General features: G+C 42.1%; 1 protein-coding gene across 1 annotated transcript in view; it reads left to right on the top strand.

Moving 5' to 3' along the window:
* Positions 1-26,688, top strand: part of LOC136867194 (mite allergen Eur m 3) — a 74,804-nt gene that overhangs the window by 7,869 nt on the left and 40,247 nt on the right. The window contains exons 2-3 of the mRNA XM_068226836.1: positions 5,684-5,757; positions 25,487-25,584. Coding sequence (XP_068082937.1) covers positions 5,684-5,757; positions 25,487-25,584 — 172 coding nt within the window. The remainder of the gene's footprint in view (positions 1-5,683; positions 5,758-25,486; positions 25,585-26,688) is intronic.

Raw genomic sequence — 26,688 nt, 5'->3', positions numbered from 1 at the left:
TCAGCGGTTGCTTGGCGGTCACAGAAGCAGTAAAGCGAGTTTAGGACCCTTCTCCGGTAGAGATGATTTACAAACCTGCCGTGACTGAACCCCATGCGAATAAGAGAAGTGACGTATCGGCACAAGCATTCCATTTGGAGAACCAAGGTGAGTGAGGGGGATGTGGCTGGACTGCAGCGAATTGGTTTCCCCGCTGTCTTTATGGCTAGGTATTCAAAGAAAGTGCACAGTATTAAGACGTGTAAATTGTCAAAATCTCTTAATGATCTGTATATGATGAACCGTTAGTTTGTATGTAGCAGGTAACTGTAGAGTCTTCAAGACAATGAGAGAGTCAATAATTACAAGAACTGCTGAAGGTTCAACTCTTAAACTGTATGCTAGAGCTTCGGAAATAGTGACAGCTTCTGCTGTAAAATAGTCCAGTCCTTTCGTAAAGTAACTAAACGAGATTCTTTAGTTGCGGGGCAGTAAAAAGCGTATCGCACTGCAGGCGGTGAAGGTATTATCGAGCTATCAGTGAAGATCTGAAGAGCATTGAGCAACTTGCTTTGAGTATATTCTACAAAGTTAGAGTGAACTCTGGTTAGAGGAAGTAAGTGTTGTAAGAAGATATACTGGAATAGAAAACAATAAGTAAGAGTACGGAATCTCAAATGCAGGGCAAGGCTTGTGGGGTGTTGACGAAGGAAGTGTGGGGCGTAGAAATTGAAGACTGTTCAGAAAGCATATATTTTTCATCCATTTTCGGTTTCCTTGCTCTCCCATAACGGTTTCTAAATCAGCCAGACTGCTGCACATTGGTCGACCATTGTTGTACTTCCTGGCTAATACAAAATTGTCTGCTAAATACTGTCGATGTACAGCGGGAAGAGGTTCGGCGCACTTTAGTAACAGCGCACTTGTTGGGGTCGAAGCTATTGCTCCAATGCAGGTTCTGACGCAGATATATTGAATTCTTTCTAGCTTGTGCAGAGAGATTTTGCTTCCGTTATGATTAAAACACACTCCCATAATCCGTTTCGGATTACATGAAACTGCGATTTAGGAGGAGAACACAGGGATCAGTCCCCACCATGTTTGGGTGAGAGCACGAAAAATATTCAGTGTTCGTTCCAGTTTTGGTGTAAGCGCAGATATATGTATATGTGAGACCTAAAAACCTTTCCTGAGGTTTGGCTAAGTTGAACGGTCTCGTGTTCAGGATTAAGGGCGTTACTCGTGAGTGTTTTCGCGTAAATATAATTGCTTAGGACATGGAAGGCGATAAGGATAAATTATTTTCTAGAAGTCAATGGTTTAATTGAGGTACAACTGAATCAATTTGACCTTCTACAATTTGTAGAGAGCTTGCACTGGTATATACACACACATCGTCAGCATACCGTAACATTTGAATCCTGGGTGGAAGTATGGTTTCTAGATCACTGGTGTAAATGGTGTAGTGCAGGGGACTGAGCACTGCACCTTAAGGCAGTCCTTATGAGACTTTGCGTGGGCAAAGGAGTTTGTCATGATAACGCACATGCAGAAGATTGTAAATTCGCTTGATGATCGGATGGAGAAGGCCGAGGTCCATCAATGTATACACTAATCTTGAGACATCAACATCGTCGTGTGCAGCAGAAATATCCAAAAAATGGCAAGTACGTAACTGTTATCAGCGAGTGTCTTATATGTGTCCGTAGTGAGCAGCGCATGTGTGTCATAGGTACTTCTTCCTTTTCGGAAACCATTCTGATTTCGAGGTAGTAGATTATGAAATTTTAACCACCATTCAAGTCGGAGCCTAATCATTCTCTCGAGGGTTTTCAATATACAAAAAGACAAGGCGATAAGACACTATGCGTTCGGATCCCCTGGTTCCTTTTCGAATTTGAGGATGGGTATCACAATCTGTGTTAGCCAGGATATCGAAAATTCTCCTTGAGTCCACATTTAGTTTATGATCCGGAGTAACCACTGTTGAGCTTAGATTGTTAAATGGGTCAGCATCGGGTAAAAAATATTATCAAGACCTAGTACAGTACTTGACGACTCATCTATTGCATTTTTCACCTCAGTTAATGTGAAGGGAGATGATAAGAAATGATTACTCGGACTGGTTCTGAACTGAAGTGGTTGATAATTAACAAACGAAGGAGCTATTTTGAGTGTTCAGGCATTGCTGGTACCTTTCAAAATTGAATTATTCCCGATATTGCCGAAGCACTGTCCGTCGACGTGCAACAGCCCAAGACCAATCTGCTGGTCTTCCCGTGTATGTAGATCCAACTTTCTGATGCAGCTTTCTGCATAGCGGAGATATATAGATTGTAGCTGACACCACTAGAAGTTTGCAGTGGAAGGCATAATTTCTCTTCATCCATATTGGTTGTAAACACTGGCCAATGTGCTTTAGAGCAGTTCCATTTTCCTGTCGACACTTTCTGGTTCTGAGGAAGAGAAGTCTCCATTCTAATCAAGATGAGAAAGTGGTTGGAACCCCCAGAATCAGTAAATACGGACCAGTCAGTGGACAAGGATAAAGATGAAGTGGTCAAAGGGAGGTCAACTGCCGATTCCTGCCTAGTCGGTGAAGGAATAAAGGTAGGGGAATGATCATTCGGGTAGACTAAATTAAATTGTTGACGATATTGACTATATCATTACCATAGTGATTGGTGGTTGGACAACCCCATGCTGTGTAGTCAGCGTTGAAGTCTCCACCGATGATCTGTGAGGGAGGAAGTTGAGGGATGATTTCTTGCCAAATATCCAAGGTGACTGTCGTTCTCGGTGGGCAATATCCAGATGGAGTCGTAAGAGTTCTAGAGGGAAACTGAATACTAGTTGCAATCAGTTGAACTGGAGATAGTTATTTATCTGTAAGATAATGTAGTGTGTACCAGAATAGCTACACCATAATATCCATCATCACGGTCTTCACTTATAGTGGTATAGTTGCGAAAATATATATATCTTTGAGGTTTGAACCATGTTTCTGACAGGACAAAAATATGAGGTTTTATATCGTGAAGTGCATTATCTAGACTCTGTTTGTTTGAAATAGGCGATCGTGCATTCCATTGAATAATGTTAAATGCCATTATTAGACTGGACAATCTGTAGCAGGATATTCTTTATCACCATGTGTTGTAGAGGGTCAGATGGTTCAGACGAAGATTGTTAGATCAGTAAAGTAATGAACCATGTCCCAGATAGCGCTGCTGTAGATGCATTTCGGCATTGAATCTCACGTTGCAGAACACCTCTGTTCGAGGTCACCGACCGGCCGTTCCACTCTAAGATTTTAAAGCCCATTTTCAATGGCGAAAATATTGGTAATTATGTCGCGGAATGCTGTTGGATGAATATTGCTGGACGCTGAAGATTGAAGCTGACCTACTACGAGCATAATAATATTGAATATTTGCTCGACAAGTTGGTCGTTGTTTTTTAGCAGGATTTGATGGTACCCGATAGGGTTGGGGAGGATATGAATTGCAAGTAATTGGATTAACAGGTAAATGTGAAGGAATATAGACCAACTGAGAAATAGGGAGAGAATGGTTTTAAAAGGTTGTAACGGACGTCTTGACGAGTTTATATGAACTGACATTTTACGCTGACAAGCGAATGGATGGTTGAGTTTCTGGTTAAATGTTGAATGAGGAGAGTTCCGCGGTGTTATACTCTATGGAAAATTTTCCTTTATTGGTGGTTCTGCTGTAATAATTGGTGCCAAGGGTTCATGTTGTCTAAGAATGTTTCTTAGTGTTGACATGTTAGAGGTTACATAAATGTTAGGTAGAGGGGATATTCCACCTAACATTGATAATTAACTTGTGGGCGTGACGCTGAATACGCGTATGCTCTTTTGTTATAAATATCTAGCGCAGCCACTTGCGAGATGTCGTTAAAAGCCATAAGTTCCCGAACAGAAATCCACTTTTTATATTCTGGACAGCTTTTATCAGTGGAAAGATGAGTTCCTTTACAGGGAACAAACCATGGATAAATTAAATCCTAACAATGACTAATATCATGAGGCCCTGAGCAACGGCTACAGCGTCGTGCCCTTCGGCATTGCAGGCTAGAATGATTGAATCTCAAGCACCGTTCACATAATCGCACAGACATCACAAATGATTGCACTGGGCATCTAGTCCCGAGTAAGAGGATATATGCTGGCATTTGCTGTGCACGAACGGTTAACAGACAAACTGGAATAGGCCTTCTCTCCCCGCGAATAATCTTCTGAAGCGGTTTACATGAACAACTGGTAACGGGGTTTGCATCTCTGATAATATTTCAGCTTCACTAAGTGTGGGTTCGACAGTTTTTATTAAACTTTTTCCTTGAATTACACTAGACGGAATGTAAACTTCTATATTTGGTTTACGAAAAAAATTAGATTCCACTAGTTGATTCGCCACTGCTCCTGAAGTGGTTTCAACTCGAAGCCTGTTTCGCCCTATAGTTTTTATGTCAAGGATGTTTTGACGGCACACGACCCGCTCGTTAAATAACAGCCTACCAAGCGCCATAGGATGGAGACTACCTACGTCTTTGTTGACACTTTCAACGATAACAGCGAAAGGGCTTTTATCATTGTGATTGTAGCTATTTTCGCTGCTATTGCGATCTACAAGTCTTTGATTAGTGTTGGGGTGATTTACAGATGGGGATAAAGTATTTATTTCTCCCACACCTGAACCATTAGAAATGTTCGTGATATCAGTTGAAATGGAACTGTTTATGGTATCAAGGAGCATTTCCTACTCTTCTGGAGGACGGGGTTCACGTCCGCCAGGACACAATTTTTTTCACTGGGGATTGAATTCAATTAAAAAGTCAGAATCAGAATTACCAGATTTGATGACTAGCTGTGCTGAAACAATGGGTACTGATACGTGACTTGTTTGTAGTAATATGGCAGTTGCTTCATGCATCTCTGTTGAGTGGGTGTTGACAGGCTGTTGAGTCGACAGAAGTTGATGTGAATTCTGAGGGCTTTTGGCGCTTAAAGTAAAGTCTAGAGTCACAGGTGGAGAGTTGTCGTAGCATGTTTGAAAGGCAACGTTAATTACCCGACTCGTGCCAGGTGGATCGTTCATAATTCACTCAGAAAAACACACACAAACAAAATTTTCGTTCTGCTGCTATTCTTATTTGAAACAAGAAAAATAGAAGACACAGTCAGCTTATTTGCGGCATATAAGTAAATTATATTAGTACATGTACAATAGACCGAATATACACGTAAACACAGTACCTAGTACGCTGGGGTGACAGCGGAGTACTCGATGTGAAGACGACCGCGCCTCACAGTGTTCTGATACACAGTTAAAAAATACAGAAATAAAGAAATTACAGTCACATCTATATTTCTCAAAAGGGTTTTTAATTATTTCTTCGGTGTCCCTTCAAAATATATACAGTATTAATTTTCGTGTGGAAATTGTGGTCTTCCATCCTCTTTCCCCGTAGGGAATTAGGCAATTCAGTAACTCAAAAGCCTAGGAGAAGCAAAACGTCCAATAACATGTGCTATATATCTTGTAACGACCAGTTCCAGTTGAGTAATTTTAAAGTTCAGCATTTGTTGCGTAAATCTGACTTAGTTCTGAAGTGTTATAATTCTGAGTTTTATATTTATATGTGAAAATTTATAACAACATACTTTTAAAACCATTTTCAGCCGTACCCACCGATGGCAAGAGTGATCGCATATTGGGAGGAAAGAAAGCTTCGATCACCGAATTCCCAAGCATGGTATGACAAAAAGAAAAATTATTCTTGCCTTTATAATGAAAGTGCTTTGCCAAGATTGTGTTCTATTAATTCTTTCACTGATACAAATTGTTTCTTAGTGTATTACACTTACATCCATAACAATTAATAGGACACTTTATGAACTTGTTTAAATATAAATGTCAGAAGTCAAAATACCGTTTCAGAATGTGACACTCCTCGTTTTATGAGGCACCAGGAAGGGTGATCCTGAGCTATAAAAACTAAGTTCGTGATGTATCGCTTACACTTACGAAAGGCATTACAATAAATCTTTCGAAGAAACATAAAAGGGTAGACACTAAAAGCTAAGGTTAAAGAAAAGATACCGCGTATAATTCTGAGCCCCTTATGGAAACTCCACAGACATCACAAGTTCAGACAGCTGTCTCTTTCCGCCAACACAACATCGCTCAAGGGCTGCCGGGCCCAGCTGACGAGCAAACATAAGGTTTGTTAATCAACAATTAAGTCAGACGGGAGGCACTGCGCTAGGATAATGAGTTTGCCAAGAATGATGCCATTGATCCTAGGCCACTATCGAGCAAAGGGAAGGGGCAGGAAGCATATAAGGATTATGACTTTAATAAGACCACAGAGGATTAAAACCTTCAAATTAAGAAATCATACTTTAATATACCCTAGATTCTGTTATTTATTGTGAAAAATATATTCCCTTGGAGGAGTTCATATAACAAATACTTTAAGATTTTATTTCGGGTTAACCGAACGTATTTCAGCAAATTAAAGACGTTTCTTACAATTGCAGGCTCCAAAGAAGGGGGTGCAAAATATAAAATTCAATCTTTTAGACTGACATTAACAAGGCTTCACGACCAACGCTCAGAATATATAACCAAAACTAATCCTAATGAAATTTTCGCCGGACGCCTATTATAAATAGAAGAGGGGAAGGAACAGAAAGGTGACCAACGGTAATACCCTATTGTATAAACAACTAGAAGCAAGAATTTTCAAACCAAAATACTAGAACACAAATCCAATTGTAACAAAAATAATTCACAACATCATCCCTTTGCCAATTCTAGGTAAGGCAGCGAACAATACTGAATGTTCTTCAAGACTCAAATCCATGCAAAGCTTTACATATAATCCTATTCTATTAAAACTAATTAAGTTCAACCCTAGTCTTCTTAAAAACTTCAAATAGCACCATAATGCTTCAAAACAGAGTCCGGCTGGGTATGAAAGTTTTTGAACACTTCTAAATGGCTTCTTCTTCTCAGAATTTTAAGTCCAAATAAGAGGTATACTCATTAGAGTTTCCTTTCAGTTGAACTGATTTTTAACACTGCTGCACAGTTCAAGCCAAGCGATTGCTTACGTAATGAAAGGATGATTTTTACACCAAGAACTTCACCTACTACTTTCACATATTCATTTGTAGATCTTTGAGGTCATACTTTATTTTCATATTAACAAGTTCCACCCATAATTAGCACTACTCAGCTCACCTCGTTCATGGCAAATGTCTGCTCCGGATGAAACGGTACCGGCCACTCAATGACCTTGCAAACCACACAGTTGATGCTCAACAAGTAACAGAGGAAAGCAGTACAATATACACTGAGTGGCCAAAAGTCACGACAAGGGGTGTCCCATTAGAAAAAATGCCGTGTATGACCTTTAAGCATTGCGGCTAGCTGTGGCGAAACTGAGCAGCCTGTCACAGTCATCTGTGTCGTGAAGATGGCAACACGTCGCGAGTTAACCGACTTGGAACGTGCAATGATCATCGGTGCACGGCGCATGCGTCATAGCATAGCGGAGGTTACGCGCGAATTCGGGTTTCCAAGGTCAACATTGTCGAGGGTGGATCATCAGCATCGCAGAGAGAATGTTACCACCCGCGTTAACCACCGCACGGGATGACCACATGTGTTTAATGAACGGACATCTAAAACCATACTGCGCGCTCGACGGGTTTCTGTGAGTCAGATCACCGCCAAGCTGAGTGTTGGGAGTCAGGAGCCCATCTCTACCAGGACTGTAAGGAGGCAACTGCACCGCATAGGCTTCACCAGCCAACGACCAACTCGTGTCCCATTTGCTGACACCTCGACACAGACCTCAACAACGTGCATGGGCCTGCGAACGTCGGCAATGGACCATGGAACAGTGGCGGCATGTAGTATGGTACGATGAATACCGGTTCCAGTGTTAAATCGAGTTGAAGGTCGCTTGAGAGTGTGGCGTATGCCCCTATGCTCCATGAAACTATGGATCCTGCCTGTCATCAAGGTTGTGTCTAGGTGGGTGGTGGCTCTATTCTGGTCTGGGGGCGTTCTCATGGTCGCAATTAGACCACATTGTCCAGCTACAGGGAGCGCAGACAGTGCACGTCATGTGGACCATCTGCACCTTTTCTGGCCCTAGAGTACGCTGATGGAGATGCCATGTTTCAACAGGACAATGCGCCATGTCACCGCTTCGTGGTAGCACGCAGGTGGTTGGAAGAGCACTCCAGTGAAGTTATGGCCATGGATTGGCCCTCCATATCTCCCGATGTTAATCCAGTCGAGCATTTATGGGATGCTGTCGAAGCTGTTGTATGCTCCATGAACCCCGCCCCAACTACACAACACCAATGCGGGTGTCCAGATATCTCCAGCACGATTCCAACACCTTGTAGAGTCGATGACTCGCCGCATTGCTGCCGTGTTGAGGGATCGCACAAGAGCAATTCCTTATTAACATCAATCAATCAATCAATCAATCAATCAATCAATCAATCAATCAATCAATCAATCAATCAATCAATCAATCAATCAATCAATCAATCAATCAATCAATCAATCAATCAATCAATACTGATCTGCATTTAGGGCAGTCGCCCAGGTGGCAGATTCCCTATCTGTTGTTTTCCCAGCCTTTTCTTAAATGATCGCAAAGAAGTTGGAAAATTATTGAAAATGTCCCTTGGTAAGTTATTCCAATCCCTAACTCCCCTTCCTATAAACGAATATTTGCCCCAATTTGTCCTCTTGAATTCCAACTATCTTCATATTGTGATCTTTCCTACTTTTAAAGACACCACACAAACTTATTCGTCTACTGATGTCCTCCCACGCCATCTCTCCTCCTACAGGTCGGAACATACCATTTAATCGAGCAGCTCGTCTCCTTTCTCCCAAATCTTCCTAGCAACATTTTTGTAACGCTACTCTTTTCTCGGAAATCATCCAGAACAAATCGAACTGTTTTTCTTTGGATTTTTTCCAGTTCTTGAATCAACCAATCCTGTTAAGGGTCCCATACCCTAGAACCTTACTCTAGTTAGGGGCTTACCAGAGACTTATACGCCCTCTCAAATTACATCCTTACTACAACCCCTAAATACCCTCACAACCATGTGCAGAGATCTGTACCCTTTATTGACAATCATATTCATGTGATTACCCCAATGCAGGTCTTTTCTTATATTAACACCTAGGTACTTACAATGATCCCCAAAAGGAACTTTCACCCCCATCAACGCAGTAATTAAAACTGAGAGGACTTTTCCTATTTGTGAAACTCAAAACCTGACTTTTAACCCCGTTCATCATCATACCATAGCCCACCGTCCATCTCACAACACTATCGAGATCACCCTGCAGCCGCTCACAACCTTGTAACTTATTTATTACTCTGTACAGAATAACATCATATGCAAACAGTCTTATCTCCGATTCCACTTCTTTACACATATCATTGATATATGTAAGAAAACATAAAGGTCCAATAATACTGCCTTGAGGAATTCCTCTCTTCATTATTACAGGCTCAGATAAAGCTTCGCCTACTCTAATTCTCTGAGTTCTATTTTCTAGGAATATAGCAACCCATTCAGTCACTCTTTTTTCTAGTCCAATAGCACTCATTTTTGCCAGTAGTCTTCCATGATCTACTCTATATCTTGCTGAAATCCTACAAGCTAAGCTTCAGTGGAATAACCTTTCCTAAACCCAAACTGCCTTCTGTCAAACCAGTTATAAATTTCGCAAACATGTCTAATATAATCAGAAAGAATTTTTTCCCAAAGCTTACTTGCAACGCATGTCAAACTGACTGGCCTGTAATTTTCAGGTTTACGTCTAACACCCTTTCCTTTATACACAGGGGCTACTATAGCAACTCTCCATTCATTTGGTATAAATCCTTCAACCAAACAATAATCAAATATGTATTTCAAAGGTACTATATCCCAACCCATTGCTTTTAGTATATCCTCAGAAATCATATCAATTCCAGCCGCTTGTCTAGTTTTCAACTTTTGTATCTTATTGTAAATGTAATTGTTATCATAGGTAAATTCTAATACTCCTTTAGTATTACTCACCTCCCCTATCTGGACATTATCCTTGTAACCAACAATCTTTACATACTGCTGACTGAATACTTCTGCCTTTTGAAGATTCTCGCATACCCACTCCCCTTGTTCATTAATTTTTCCTGGAATGTCCTTTTTTGAACCTATTTCTGCCTTAAGGTACCTATACTAACCCTTCCATTTTTCACTAAAATTTGTATGACCACCAATTATGCTTGCCATCATGTTATCCGTAGCTGACTTCTTTGCTAGATTAATTTCCTAGTAAGTTCCTTCAATTTCTCCCCACTTCCATAACCATTTCTAACTCTATTTCTTTCCAACCTGCACCTCCTTCTTAGTCTCTTTACTTCTCTATTATAATATAGTGGATATTTACCATTCCTTACCACCTTTAAAGCTACAAACCTTTTTTCACATTCCTCAACAATTCCTTTAAACCCATCTCAGAGTCTGTTTACGGTTTTATTTACCATTTTCCAGCGATCATAGTTACTTTTTAAAACTCTCTCATGCCTGTTTTATCAGCCATGTTGTACTGCCTAATAGTCCTAATTTGAATACCTTCCTTTCTTTCACATTTATTTTTGACTACGACAAAAACAGCTTCGTGATCCCTAATACCATCAATTACTTCGGTTCCTCTATAGAGCTCATCTGGTCTTATCAGCACCACATCCAATATATTATTCACGCTGGTTGGTTCCATCACTTTCTGAATCAGCTGCCCTTCCCATATTGACTTATTTTCCATTTGTTGTTCATGCTTCCTGTCGTTCGCATTACCTTCCCAATTGACATTTGGTAAATTGAGATCACCTGCTACTATCACATTCCTTTCCATATCATTTCCAACATAGCTGATTAACTTTACAAATAATTCTGAATCAGCGTCAGCGCTACCCTTTCCCGGTCTGTTCACTCCAAAGACATCAAGTTGCCTATTATCTTTAGAGATGAGCCTTACATCCAGAATTTCATGCTTTTCATCCGTAACTTTTACGTAGCTTACAAATTCTTCTTTCACCAGAATGAACACTCCCCCTCCTACCATTCCTATCCTATCTCTACGATACACACTCCAGTTCCGTGAGAAAATTTCTGCATTCATTATATCATTTCTCAGCCATGATTCAACTCCTGTTACAATATCTGGTAAGTATATATCTATCACATTTAGTGTAAGTATTTATCTATCACATTTAGTGTCTATCACATCACATTTAGTGTCTTCCCATAACCTTTGGCTACTCACTGAATACTGCAGTGGGTAGAATTCGCCAGAATATTTAAACCTGCGGCCGGAGATTTCCAATAAAATCCCGCTGGGGCGGGAATCACGTAATGCTGTAGCGAAGCTACAAGCGAGGTAGTGGGTGCTTGTAGCACGCAGTGGCGTGTTGAAAGCAACAGAACAGGATGGATGAAAATAAAGTCCATAAGAAGACGGTTTTTTCGAAGGTGTATACTAAAATGCAGGATATTCGCCGCCGAACTTGATGGTAGGAAGGCCGGACCCTGTAATGAAATGACGTATGGCTTTTAGTACCGAGAGTGTCCGAGGACAAAAAGTAAACTCGTGGCTTCATCCTGACGTATGCAGCTCTTTTCAGGCACACCCACAATGGAGGTGAGCTGCATGTACCATTCCAACCATATACCAGCCCTCCTGCCATTCTTAACTTTCTGGCAGTATCGGAAATCGAACCCGGGTCACCAAGGACGGCAGCTAATTGTGCTAACCGTTATTCTACGGAGGCGGACACTGGAACCAATTAGTAACCATTACAAGAATGATGAGATAGCTCTGTAATAGCAGAAAAAGGAGAAGAAAATATTTCTGTGTTATGTACATCGAAGCCTTGTGTGGAGAAAAGAATTAAGTGTGCAGATATATCATGTGTGTATGTTCAGTCGTCAGCCCTAAGGCTGGTTGGATCCTCAACAGCTCCGCCATCAGCTGTCATAGATGGCTTAGGCATCACTGAAGAGGTGTACTAGGGAGATAAGGAGTGAGGTAGTTTCCCGTTGCTTTCCTCACTTTGCCAAAATTTGCTATTACATATCAGTCTGCCAAGCCCACTGAAACGCATGCCCCAACCGACCCTATGAGCAACATTTTCAGATCATTCATGACAGGAACTGGCTACATAAGGAATGGCATTACTAGCATCGCTCATACCTCAGCCATTTTCATCTCGTTAAAGCCAAGGATAAAACAGAGTCAGATCAATGAAAGTAACAAAATTGCTCTAGCCATAACGGGAAGACCTGTAAACGCTAGGTCCAGCCAGCAAAGGCATTGATTTATCATAACCTTGGATAATAATTGTAGAGTAAGGCATCAGGAATATCAATATAAACCTTCAGACATGACTTCACACTAGAAGTTCACATTATCTGATAGATAGACAATGCAATAGTTGTCTTCTTGCAGTACAATGCCGAGAAGTGTTTCATGAACGTATCTTAGAACGAATGTGGCGATTATTGCTTTCAGAGGAAGTACAACACGGCACCATCCTCTCTTAACAATAATCACAAGGAGAGTGGAATCGGTTCAACACTTCGAAGAATGAATACATCGGCAAAAGGAAGGCAAGGGGTGAAAATGTAAGACTTCTGAGGCCTCGCAAATCTAATACTGATAGGGTCAGAAGAGACCAAGAGCTGACCAAGCAACGTCGGATAACAAAGATGAAAGTTAGGAGACCGGTAAAAGTAAAAGGAATAAATACTAGAGTCAGCTAGAAGCCGCCTTCCTCGTCCAAAGCCTCTGTGGTCTCCTGTTACAAACTTCCTACTATAGGCAATGGGGATCACCCACATGCATAAAGGAGACCGCCGGGATCGGACCAAGGGAGGCCGGGCAGAAATGATGAAAGTGAAGAACCTGGTACAAGTAAGCGGAAGCAGTGTCAGACTCAGCTAGGGGAGCCATGGTCCCCAATACCCGTTCTCAATTTTCGAGCTCATGGTCCTCGTATATGATTTTTGCGACAGGCAGGGAATACCGTGAATATATTCTAAGAAGTAAATGTTCCCTATTAGAACAATTATGTAGGGAGGCTACATATTAATACAAATTAAGTCAGAATAGGTACAGACTGGAGTTGTGTTATACAATTAGAAATAAATTTGTTGATTGTCAATACAAATGTCAGAAGACATTCTGTTTCACTGTTTGCCTGAACAAACAAGGCGGCACTGAAGGCTGATTTCGAATTAAGCAGGGCTGTAGTCTACGGTATACGGGAGTAGGCTATATGCCGCGTGCTCTCTCCTAAACTCCACTCAATAGAGTATGCCGCCTGATTTCTTGCGTATATCTTCTGCTTTCGCTTCTTTTATTTTTTATTCCACTATTCCGTCAGTAAGTTTTAACTTTCCCATTACGGTCGTAATTGCGAACATGGAAGGTTCAACTTGATTAATAACAACATCACTGTTCGCTGCTTACATCACTTGCCTAATGTTCGTACATCCATTCAAATGCCTCACCTAATAGGGTGTTCAAGTGACAAGTGTGATCTGAAATCAAAAGAGGTATTTTGGAGTGCTCTTAAGAAGATTACTGTGTAAGCAAAATAAGGATCTCAAACTAATGCATTTAATATGGATTTCTTTCGTCTTAAAATGCCTTCCATGTACGAATAACAATAATAATGTTATTTGCTTTACGTCCCACTAACTACTTTTACCGTTTTCGGAGACGCCGAGATACCGGAAATTAGTCCCGCAGGAGTTCTTTTACGTGCCAGTAAATATACCGACATGAGGCTGAAATATTTGAGCACCTTCAAATACCACCGGACTGAGCCAGGATCGATTCTGCCAAGTTGGAGTCAGAAGGCCAGCGCCTGAACCGTCTGAGCCACTCAGCCTGGCCCTTCCATGTATGTAGGCCTATGTATTACTACCATTTAGTCCCGTTTCTTAATACGAAGTCGGTAATAAGTTGAGATGAAATTGTATGTCATGTTTTTGCGGCCTACTGCCCTTCCTAACGCCAGCCACAGTTGAGGAGCTAACGATGATGAAATGAAGAGTGGGAATAAAATTTGGGTAAGAGGCTGAAATGGAACGGCTGTGGCTTAAGAAACCCCGACATTTTCCTGGAAGCGAAAATGGGAAAACACAGAAAGCCATTCTCAAGGCAGCCGACGATGAGGTTCGAACCCACTCGTCTCCCGAATGCTTTTTCTGAGTAATTTGTTTTACGTCGCACCGACACAGACATGTCTTATGGCCACGATGGGATAGGAAAGGGACAGGAGTGAAAAGGAAGCGACCGCGGGCTTAATTAATGTACAGCCCCATGATTTTCCTGGTGTGAATACGGGAAACAACGGAAAAACATTTTCAGGGCTGCCGACAGTGGGGTTCGAACCCACTATCTCCCGGATAGCTGCGCGCCCCTAACCTCACGGCCAACTTGCCCGGTCTCCCAAATGCAGAAGCGCGTTAACAAGCGCGGCCATTCCACTTGGTCTTAATATGTCTTTTAACTGCAAATGTTTTGAGCTCTGTTTATACTGAATCGGATGAATGAAAGTGCTTTAGAAGAATAGTTGGTAAATGCCGGGCTGAGTAGCTCAGACAGTTGAAGCGCTGGCCTTCTGACCCCAAATTGGCAGGTTCGAATCTGGCTCAGTCCGGTGGTATTTGAAGGTGCTCAAATACGTCAGCCTCGTGTGGGTAGGTTTACGGTCACGTAAAAGAACTCCTGCGGGACTAAATTCCGTCACCTCAGCGTCTCCGAAAACCGTAAACGTAGTTAGTGGGACGTAAAGCCAATAACATTATTAAGAATTTGTAAATTGAGGAATACGTACGACAGCCCAGGTATTTTGATTCTATGGTGCAAAGGTAAGATATTCGATACTTTTAAATATTTCGTACAGTAGTTGGGACCGGATTAAAGAAACTGTCGCAAAACTAACTTCCTCTTAGAACAATAATCACTACCACCACCACCACCACCACCACCACCACCACCACCTAACTTGGTCTACCAAGTTACCGCTGCTGAGCCCGAAGCCCTGCAGATAATGTGGTGTCGTGTGGTCAGCACGCCGAATCCTCTCGGCCGTTATTTTTTGCTTTCTAGACCGGGGCCGCTATCTTACCATCAGATAGCTCATCAATTCTAATCACGTAGGCTGAGTGGACCTCGAACCAGCCTTCAGATCCAGGTAAAAATCCCTGACCTGCCCGGGAATCGAACCCGAGGCCTCCGGATAAGAGGCAGACACGCTACCCCTACACCAAGGGGCCGGCTTCCACCATTAACAACAACTACCTTGTGCAACTGAAACAGTGTGCCTGTTTCAAGAAAATATCTTCTGTTGATCTTTAGTAAAGCTGGACTGAGATATGTAAAGAAATAGTATTAAAAATGAAATGAACAGGAGGACGCTACTATTTTATTTACAGAAATAATTATTATAATACTTACTTAGTCTGTTTACACTCCAGGATTGGTTTTTCCCTCGGACTCTGCGAGGGATCCCACCTCTACCCCCTCAAGGGCAGTGTCCTAGAGTTTGAGACTTTGGGTCGTGGATGAACAGGGGAGGAGGACCAGTACCTCGCCCAGGCGGCCTCACCTGCTATGCTGAACAGGGGCCTTGTGAGGGGATGGGAAGCCTGTAAGGGATAGACAAGGAAGAGGGAAGGAAGCGGCCGTGGCCTTCAGTTTGGTACCATCTCGGCATTTGCCTGGAGGATAAGTGGGAAACCACGGAAAACCACTTCCAGAATGGCTGAGGAGGGAATCGAACCCCCTTCTACTCAGTTGACCTCCCGAGGCTGAGTGGACCTCGTTCCAGCCCTCGTACCACTTTTCAAATTTCGTGGCAGAGCCGGGAATCGAACCCGGGCCTCCAGGGTGGTAGCTAATCACACTAACCACTACACAACAGAGACGGACAATTATTATAATACTGGAGTATAATAATAATAATAATAATAATAATAATAATAATAATAATAATAATAATAATAATAATAATAATAATAATAATAATAATAATAATTTAACAATCATAAAGATTAAGTTTATTGCCAGCAGAAAGAAGAAGCGCACAAACAACAGAGTACTGAGATTCGACACTCAAAAGCTAAAACAGAACAGCAACAAGTACCAAGAACTGACGAACATTGAAACACTGAATGGAAGCAAATGCAGCAGACCATTATAGGAGCAGCCAAAGAAACAGCATTATTCAAGAAATCACGAAAACATCCATGGTGGAATGAAAGATGTGAACAGGCAATATCACTCAGACTACAAAGACGGAAGAAGTGGTATTCATCAAAGAAAGAGGAAGATTACAACAGATTCAAAGAACAAAGAAAATCAACCGCAAAAATCATAAGAGGAGAAAAAAGAAAATTCGAGAAAGAGCAACTGGCTGCAATAGAACAAAACTTCCAAAAGAATAACATGAGGGACTTTTACAAGACATTTAAGAGGAGCCTTTCTAAATACCAACCACCGAGCTTGTGTTTCAAGAAAGAGGTTGGCACCATCACAACAAACAATGAAGAAAATTGCCAACTGTTAGCAGAATACAGCTACTTAACTGCCCAGTTCCAGAGGAGAAGCTCGCCACAGAACATACGCAACAGAACCCAGACTCCACACCGCCAGATGAAACAAAAATCACAAATCTAATCAAGAAGGTTAAGAACAACAAAGCAGCTGGTGAAGACTCAATAACGAGTGAACTATGGAAACATGTGAGCCCCCAAATGGTCAAGAACCTATGCCAGTTAATGCAAGAAATCTGGAACACTTGTAAGATTCCTGATGATTGGAAATTAGCCTTAATACACCCACTACACAAGAAAGGCGACAGAACAGATGTCAGCAATTACAGAGGCATCTCTCTCCTTCAAGAGACATACAAGATACTATCTATGGCATTGCTATCAAGATTAGAACAACAAGTTGAACACAAAATCGGCGAATACCAAGGAGGCTTTCGGAAGGGACGATCATGTGTGGAACAAATTTGGAACCTCAAGACAATACTGAAGGACGGAGTTGCCAGGGGCAAGAAGTATGTAGCAGTTTGTTTTGACTTTCGAAAAGCATATGATTCAGTTGATAGGAGCACATTGTTTAACATCCTTAGAGAAATGGGTACAGATAACAAGACATTACAGCTAATAAAGGAGACCTTAACAAACACATACTCAAAGGTTAAGTTTATGGGAGAGATATCTGAACCCTTTGAAATCAAGACAGGCGTTAGGCAAGGATATTGCCTATCCCCATTGCTGTTCAATTGTGTCATGGATAAAGTCATCAAAGAGTGGTAAAAATAACTCGCAGAAAAAGGCATTAAAGACCAAATAAGGATAGGATACAAGAAAGAGAACATCACTATCAACTGCTTAGCATTTGCTGACGATCTTGTACTGTTATCAGCAAATATTGAATCGGCAATAATACAAGTTAACACTTTAAAAGAGGTAGCAATGAAAACTGGCCTGCAGATATCATTTGAAAAGACACATTTCATGACCAACATTACAGAAGCCCCAAGATACATAGTAACAACAAACAATGATAAGATAGATAAAGTTGTTAAATTCAAATGCCTTGGTGAGATTATACAACCTAATGGGCTTGATAAAGAAGCAAACCGCGAGAGAGCCAGAAAAATGGAGCTTGCATTACACCTTACAAAAAACACATACAACAAGAAAGCGAACTCTATTAGGACAAAACTACACCACTATCAGGCAGTAATTCAACCAGAGTGCTTGTATGCTTCAGAATGCCTGGGATTAACAACCAGGAAAGACATTGAAGAAATTGAGAAGAAGGAAAGGAAGATTCTAAGAAAAAGCCTCGGTCCAAAGAAATGTACTGACACATATCGATTACGCACTAACAAAGAAATATATAAAACATGCAGTAGGATTTCAGATGCCATTCGAAAGCGAATAGTTAAATTTTTTGGACATATTTCAAGAATGCCTGATGACAGACTTGCCAAGAAAATCTTTAACCCTCAACTGCATGAATTATTTTTCGTTTTCGTTTGGTGAAGAAAATTTCAAGCTTTAATGTTCAACATACGTTCAGTGTATTAGATGTACCAGCAATTCTTAACTGGGGCTAATAGCTTAATATGTGTTTAATTGATTGTACAGTTGAAGGTGTGCCGTAAAACTACCTCTGTCTACAATATTTATCCATTTATATAGGTGAAAAGTTATTTGTTGCCTAAAGGCAACAGTATGCAGTAGAAGGTTAACCACTTCAATAAGCCCAATAGGAAAGGCAGCTCTTATGAAAAATGGTTTGTTAACACGAAGAAGGATTTGCAAGAAATGAACATCACACATCAAGACATCTGTAATAGAACTACCTTCAGAAAAAAGCTACACTCATCTAAGGGTTTCCTAGAGCCAGAAACAGCGACCAAGAAGAAACAACAATGGACGGCTGAAAGAAAAGAAGCAGCAAGTAGGAGGATGAAACAGTACTGGCGCCAAAGAAAGTTTAAATCATGAGGAGTTATTTACGTGGTCCACAGCTGGCCAAAATCGATAAAAGAAGAATAATTGTATCGGGCGGTACATTCCTATGCCGCAATTTTAAATCTTGCGCCAATAAATCCTCTACAGGAGAAACCCTGAACTTTAAAAACTGGATCCATTCATTAGTTTTCTCAGAAGATGTCACTACCGTAAGTTTTGTGATCACAAAGTTGTCAGTACTGTGTGAATTTCACCTTGTTTTGTTTTCCATTGATCAAGAAGTGTGGACATTCTCTTATAGATGTCTCTATTAAAAAACTATGACCATGCACCCTGGTGCGATGTGGAAGAACTTTATTTGAAGAAATTTTGTATTCATAAGTTTGTTCTTTACTAAATTTCGTTCTTTCATTTGTGGGTTGGCAATATTAATCTTTTCTTTCTCCCACTTTTGAAGGTAACCAATCAATAATTTCTGTAATTATTTTTCAGCCAATCCTGTGTTTCCTCTTCGATTTTGTGTGTAACTGTGAACATTAACCAATAAAATCCTGTGGGTGTGTCTTCATTATTCATGAAAGGTCTCGAAACTTCCACGAGGGTATAAAAACTGCTGATTTTCTTGCCTCTGGGCCACTCGAACAACATCTAGCCTAGTGTATGGAAGTGTAGCAGGAGGCGGGAAGCGCCTCTTTCATCCGGCAGCATCTCTTCAATAAGGTAATGGCCGCTTAACATCTTTACTTCTTGCTAGCTCAGCAGTTTAACCCGCGGAGAAGGTCCGAAACCTTCACCATGTAACCTATCTCTTAAACATGTAGGATTCTGTAAAAACTTCATATATCTCTAACTGTAAATCTGGGATAGAGAGTGCTTTACTCTCTCGAGCTCCCCTTCATTTTGGATTTGAGGTGACTACGATTTCGTAACCGTTTTTCTACTCTTCCTTAATGTGTTAAATTGATTCTGTATACGAGTCACCTCCATAGCTCTGGAATAGCCCCTGTTTCATCGGCCTAGTGCCTTTTAGGTTTTAAAATGTGTACACTGACTGACAGAGCAAATGCAACACCAAGAAGGAGTGGTCAGAACTTTATGCCAATTGCAGGGTAGACTGACGTCACTGAGGTATGCTCATGATGTGAAATGCGCCGCTGTGCTGCGCACGTAGCGAACGATAAATGGGACACGGCGTTGGCGAATGGCCCACTTCGTACCGTGATTTCTCAGCCGACAGTCATTGTAGAACGTGTTGTCGTGTGCCACAGGAAACGTGTATAGCTAAGAATGCCAGGCCGCCGTCAACGGAGGCATTTCCAACAGACAGACGACTTTGCGAGGGGTATGGTGATCGGGCTGAGAAGGGCAGGTTGGTCGCTTCGTTAAATCGCAGCCGATACCCATAGGGATGTGTCCACGGTGCAGCGCCTGTGGCGAAGGTGGTTGGCGCAGGGACATGTGGCACGTGCAAGGGGTCCAGGCGCAGCCCGAGTGACGTCAGCACGCGAGGATCGGCGCATCCGCCGCCAAGCGGTGGCAGCCCCGCACGCCACGTCAACCGCCATTCTTCAGCATGTGCAAGACACCCTGGCTGTTCCAATATCGACCAGAACAATTTCCCGTCGATTGGTTGAAGGAGGCCTGCACTCCCGACGTCCGCTCAGAAGACTACCATTGACTCCACAGCATAGACGTGCACGCCTGGCATGGTGCCGGGCTAGAGCGACTTGGATGAGGGAATGGCGGAACGTCGTGTTCTCCGATGAGTCACGCTTCTGTTCTGTCAGTGATAGTCACCGCAGACGAGTGTGGCGTCGGCGTGGAGAAAGGTCAAATCCGGCAGTAACTGTGGAGCGCCCTACCTCTAGACAACGCGGCATCATGGTTTGGGGCGCTATTGCGTATGATTCCACGTCACCTCTAGTGCGTATTCAAGTCACGTTAAATGCCCACCGCTACGTGCAGCATGTGCTGCGGCCGGTGGCACTCCCGTACCTTCAGGGGCTGCCCAATGCTCTGTTTCAGCAGGATAATGCCCGCCCACACACTGCTCGCATCTCCCAACAGGCTCTACGAGGTGTACAGATGCTTCCGTGGCCAGCGTACTCTCCGGATCTCTCACCAATCGAACACGTGTGGGATCTCATTGGGCGCCGTTTGCAAACTCTGCCCCAGCCTCGTACGGACGACCAACTGTGGCAAATGGTTGACAGAGAATGGAGAACCATCCCTCAGGCCACCATCCGCACTCTTATTGACTCTGTACCTCGACGTGTTTCTGCGTGCATTGCCGCTCGCGGTGGTCCTACATCCTACTAAGTCGATGCCGTGCGCATTGTGTAACCTGCATATCGGTTTGAAATAAACATCAATTATTCGTCCGTGCCGTCTCTGTTTTTTCCCCAACTTTCATCCCTTTCGAACCACTCCTTCTTGGTGTTGCATTTGCTCTGTCAGTCAGTGTATTTAGGAGTGCAAGTACTCGCCTCCATTCATTTGGTATTTTGGGCCATTAACTTAACCTATTATTTTTCTACTAAGGCCCAGTAGGTTGGGTACAAGATACCCCTGTTTCCTTGTAAGTGTGCCTTGAGGGCAGTTAATGGTAAAGTCTGTTGTGGCCTTTGATAGGCCCAGAAAATTGAGAGCGGGTCAGCTCTTTTATATGTGGTAAAAGTGCCTCTAGGAGGCCTGATATGGTTTTTGGAGCAAAGGCTCCTTGAATGAAGGGCTTTTCTTCCCTTTGGACAAGAATGTACCTTGGTAAGGTTGAACTGAGAGTTCAGAATTTGTAAAAATTAGGGCTTGAGGCCCAGGTTGTTAAATTGTCTCTAAATCTTGGCTTTCCTGGTCTTGTACCTGATTTGACTTGTTGTTATTTTTTTTTTAAGTTTCAAATTCTATGTGAAAATTGTTAAGGTTTGCTATTTTGAAAATATAACTTTTAATGAAATTTTAATTCAGTTCTCGGCTTTGTGGATAGACCCATTCCAGCCCGCACTTTCTTGCACCTCTGCTGTTCCACGGTTATGCCCGTATCAATATAATAATAATAATAATAATAATAATAATAATAATAATAATAATAATAATAATAGAAAAGTCTTAGTTACCGTTGGATGATTCACTGAAGAAGATGGAAATTGCAACACCCAGAAGGAGTGGTGCCCGCACATCCTTTCACCTCTGCTGTTCCACGGATATCCCCGTAACAATAATCATAATAATAATAATAATAATAATAATAATAATAATAATAATAATAATAATAATAATAATAATAATAATAATAGAAAAGGCTTAGTTACCGTTGGATGATACACTGAAGAAGATGGAAATTGCAGCACCCAGAAGGAGTAGTGCCCTCACCTTCTTTCACCTCTGCTGTTCCACGGGTATCCCCGTAATAATAATAATAATAATAATAATAATAATAATAATAATAATAATAATAATAATAATAGTAATAATAATAATAATAATAATAGAAAAGTCTTAGTTACCGTTGGATGATACACTGAATAAGATGGAAACTGCGACACCCAGAAGGAGTGGTGCTACGTTGCTGCAATTGAACATGCAGGACGAGTGTTCGGTTGTGCTTCGATGATTACACTTTCAGGTCCCTCAGATCGCACGTTTGGACAACAATCAACACAAGATGTGCCCAAAACGAGCTGCAATACATTGATGAATACGTCGAGGTATGGAGTCAATAAGGCCCTGGATCGCTTCCTGAGGAATTGTATCCCATGCTTGCTGCACTGCACGTGTCAGTTGTTCTAGAGTTGTGGGTGGCTGAGGACGGTTGTCCAGTTGTCGACCCATCGTGTCCCACACATCCTCAATGGACTGAGGTCCGGGGATCTGGCGGGCCATTCTAAGGTTGGGATGTCGTGGAGAGCTTCTCTGGAGAAGCGTTTAGTGTGAAGCCGGGCATTGTCCTGCTGAAACATCCCATTAGCAATGTTTGCCATCATAAGGACAACCACTGGTTTGAGTACCCTATCAACGTACTGTCGAGCAGTCATAGTGCCCTCAACAAGCACTAATTGTGATTACACATTAAAGCCAATAGCTCCCCAGTCCATAATGCTTGGTGCTGGCCCTGTGTGACTCTCGACAATAAGATCTGGGCGGCCCCACTCCCCGGTACGTCGGCGCATACGATTCCGGCAATCACTGCGGGTAAGACAGAAGCGTGATTTACCACTAAAGACAACCCTATGCCATTCGTCGACCCACGTCGATCTTTCTCGACACCAGGCCAGCTTTACACTTTGCTGTTGTGGGGTCAATGGAACACCTTCTGCAGGAACACGGGCTCGTAAGCCAGCTGCACGCAGGCGATTACCAACTGTTTGTTGTGTAACGTGGGGTGCCACAGCTGCTCAAATCTGCGCTGCTGTTGCGTGGGGTTCCATCCAGGCCATCCGAATGATGCGGCGATCCTCTCTCATTGTTGAATGTCGCGCTGGGCCTGTGCCAAGTCTACGAGTGTGGGTACCTTCATTTGACCACTGCTGCCATACACGTTGTACCGTAGATGCCTGTCGGCCAACACGTGCAGCGACAGTCCTTAGCGATAATCCAGCCTCACACAGCCCAATTATCCGATCCCTCTCAAACGGCGATAAATGTTGATAGCGTGCTCTTCTCTGTCGTCGAGGCATGCTTGACGGGGAACACTTCACTGCACAGACTGCAAGTCAACTACGCTACACGAGGGTCCGTATACTGGAGTTGATTCCTCCGCGACCAATCACGTGGGGAGACCTGTAGCAACAATCCAATGGGTCTGAAACTTTGATCGTTTACATACCTATACGGCATCGTTCCATATCTTGAAAATCAACACAAACGACCAATGCCTTTATGGTGTTGCAAATTCCATTTTCTTAAGTGTATTAATTAGTATTTGTTCACAAATTATGCCTTCTTCAACATGCGTTAATCTTTACACAAGAAGATCTCTGCATTATATCGCTTAAGTCAGACATACAAGGCACAATTCGACCTGTGACTCACGGTATCAATCAATCAATATTAATCTGCATTTAGGGCAGTCGCCCAGCTGGCAGATTCCCTATCTGTTGTTTTCCTAGACTTTTCCTAAATGATTTCAAAGAAATTGGAAATTTATTGAACGTCTCCCTTGGTAAGTTACTCCAACCCCTAACTCCCCTTCCTATAAATGAATATTTGCCCCAGTTTGTCCTCTTGAATTCCAACTTCTTTCCTACTTTTATAAACGCCACTCAAACTCATTGGTCTACTAATGTCATTCCACGCCATCTCTCCGCTGACAGCTCGAAACATACCACTTAGTCGAGCAGCTTTTCTTCTTTCTCTCAATTCTTCCCAACTCAAACTTTGCAACATGTTTGTAACTCTACTCTTTTGTCGGAAATCACCCAGAACAAATCGAGCTGCTTTTCTTTGGATTTTTTCCAGTTCTTGAATCAGGTAATCCTGGTGAGGGTCCCATATACTGGAACCATACTCTAGTTGGGGTCTTACCAGAGACTTATATGCTCTCTCATTTACATCCTTACTACAACCCCTAAACACCCTCATAACCATGTGCAGAGATCTGTACCCTTTATTTACAATCCCATTTATATGATTACCCCAATGAAGATCTTTCCTTATATTAACACCTAGATACTTACAATGATCCCCAAAAGGAACTTTCACCCCATCAACGCAGTAATTAAAACTGAGAGGACTTTTTCTATTTGTAAAACTCACAACCTGACTTTTAACCCCGTTTCTGAACATACCATTGCCTGCTGTCCATCTCACAACATTTTCGAGGTCACGTTGCAGTTGCTCACAATCTTGTAACTTATCTATCACTCTATAGAGAATAACATCATCCGCAAAAAGCCTTTTCTCCGATTCCACTCCTTTACTCATATCATTTATATATATGAGAAAACATAAAGGTCCGATAATACTGCCTTGAGGAATTCCCCTCTTAATTATTACAGGGTCAGATAAAGCTCCACCTACTCTAATTCTCTGAGATGTATTCTCTAGAAATATAGCAACCCATTCCGTCACTCTTTTGTCTAGTTCAATTGCACTCATTTTTGCCAGTAGTCTCCCATGATCCACCCTATCAAATGCTTTAGACAGGTAAATCGCGTTACAGTCCATTTGACCTCCAGAATCCAAGATATCTGCTATATCTTGCTGAAATCCTACAAGTTGAGCTTCGGTGGAATAACCTTTCCTAAAACCGAATTGCCTTCTATCGAACCAATTATTAATTTCACAAACATGTCTAATATAATCAGAAAGAATGCCTTCCCAAAGCTTACATACAATGCATGTCAAACTTACTGGCCTGTAATTTTCAGCTTTATGTCTATCACCCTTTCCTTTATACACAGGGGCTACTATAGCAACTCTCCATTCATCTAGTATAGCTCCTCCGACCAAACAATAATCAAATAAGTACTTCAGATATGGTACTATATCCCAACCCATTGTCTTTAGTATATCTCCAAAAATCTGATCAATTGCAGCCGCTTTTCTAGTTTTCAACTTTTGTATCTTATTGTAAATGTCATTTTTATCATATGTAAATAATATTACTTTTTTGGCCTTGGTCTCCTCCTCTGTCTGCACATTATCCTTGTAACCAACAATCTTTACATACTGCTAACTGAATACTTCTGCCGTTTGAAGATCCTCATAAACACACTCCCCTTGTTCATTAATTATTCCTGGAATGTCCTTCTTGGAACCTGTTTCTGCCTTAAGATACCTATGCATACCCTATGCATACGGTGCTGTTGGTGTAATTATTACTTATTTTCGTCACCTTCACCATCGTCTTACAAATGACTAAGACGTTATCCTTCTTTCCAGGCTTTTCTCGAACACGTCAAATTCAATGGGTATTATTCATGTGGAGCTACGATTATAAGTGACAGATGGATCCTCACCGCCGGTCATTGCGTAGAAGGGTAAGTTATTTCATTTTCAGCTTAAAATATCAAGGATTTTAAAATTAGTCGATAAAGCTCAAAAATCTCCTGGTTAGGCCTATTTGACTAGTTGACGTGCCGTCGTTGACTACTACTGAACACGTTTTCATTCCTCCCCTGAAGGGGAGGCGGGTCTCTTAGACGGTTACGCCGTGTCTCAGGCCGGGATATTTGTTACGGTGAAGGAGATGTGCGGAGAAGGTGAGGGGGTTGGCGGCCGTGGCCTACACTACGAACTGTCCCGGCATTCGCCTTAGTGCAGGAGAATGGAAAACGACGGAAACCATTCTCAGGACAGCCGACGGGTGGGGCCGGGAGTGAAGTCCAGCACTGTGCCCCAGGCCCGTCTCCCGAATGCAGAGGTGTGGATCCACGGTAGAGCCATTGCCAACTTTCCTCTGCTCGGTTGGCCGGTTAGAGTACAGAGCTTTTGGACCACGGGCAAGCCGTGGCCTCTTAACGGACGAAACCCAAGGGCCGAAAACCACTCTGCATCCACCGACCCCGTCGTTGACAGTTAGTTCTTGTATAATTGCAACAGTAATGCCATCTAGCGGGGGGGTGTTATTATTTTAGGGCCATCACATTTTATTCTCTTATTATTATTATTATTATTAATCGTAAGGTGAAAGTGCATAAAACATAAATAGGATTCCATATAATAATAAGTGCTGTTTATACGAAAAGTGTCTACTTGCCTGGTGTTAGAGGAAAGAACTGAAGTAACTAATGTTGTGAAAGTGCTTGTCGGAAAGTAGCGACTAATGGAGAAGCTAATCGCATTATTATTATTATTATTATTATTATTATTATTATTATTATTATTATTATTATTATTAGTATTTCTCAAGTTCACAAAGACAAAGACTTAAGTTCAACTCTGCTTTTGTAATATATTTATTGCCACAGCCCTGAAGATGGTTTTCCGTGGTTTCCCATTTCACCAGGCAAATGCGCGGGCTGTGCCTTATGGTGGGTTTACACGTGCATAGATTCACTGGCGCCAGTTCGTTCGCCAGTCCTACTGGCGCCAGTTCGCCAGGACACCTTAAAAGCATGTCTCGCCAGTGTCATTTTGAAGTG

This window comes from Anabrus simplex, chromosome 3 (genome assembly GCF_040414725.1).
Source record: "Anabrus simplex isolate iqAnaSimp1 chromosome 3, ASM4041472v1, whole genome shotgun sequence".
NCBI lineage: Eukaryota > Metazoa > Arthropoda > Insecta > Orthoptera > Tettigoniidae > Anabrus > Anabrus simplex.
The sequence above is the reverse complement of the archived record's forward strand: the minus strand, read 5'-3'. Positions and strand labels throughout refer to the sequence as shown.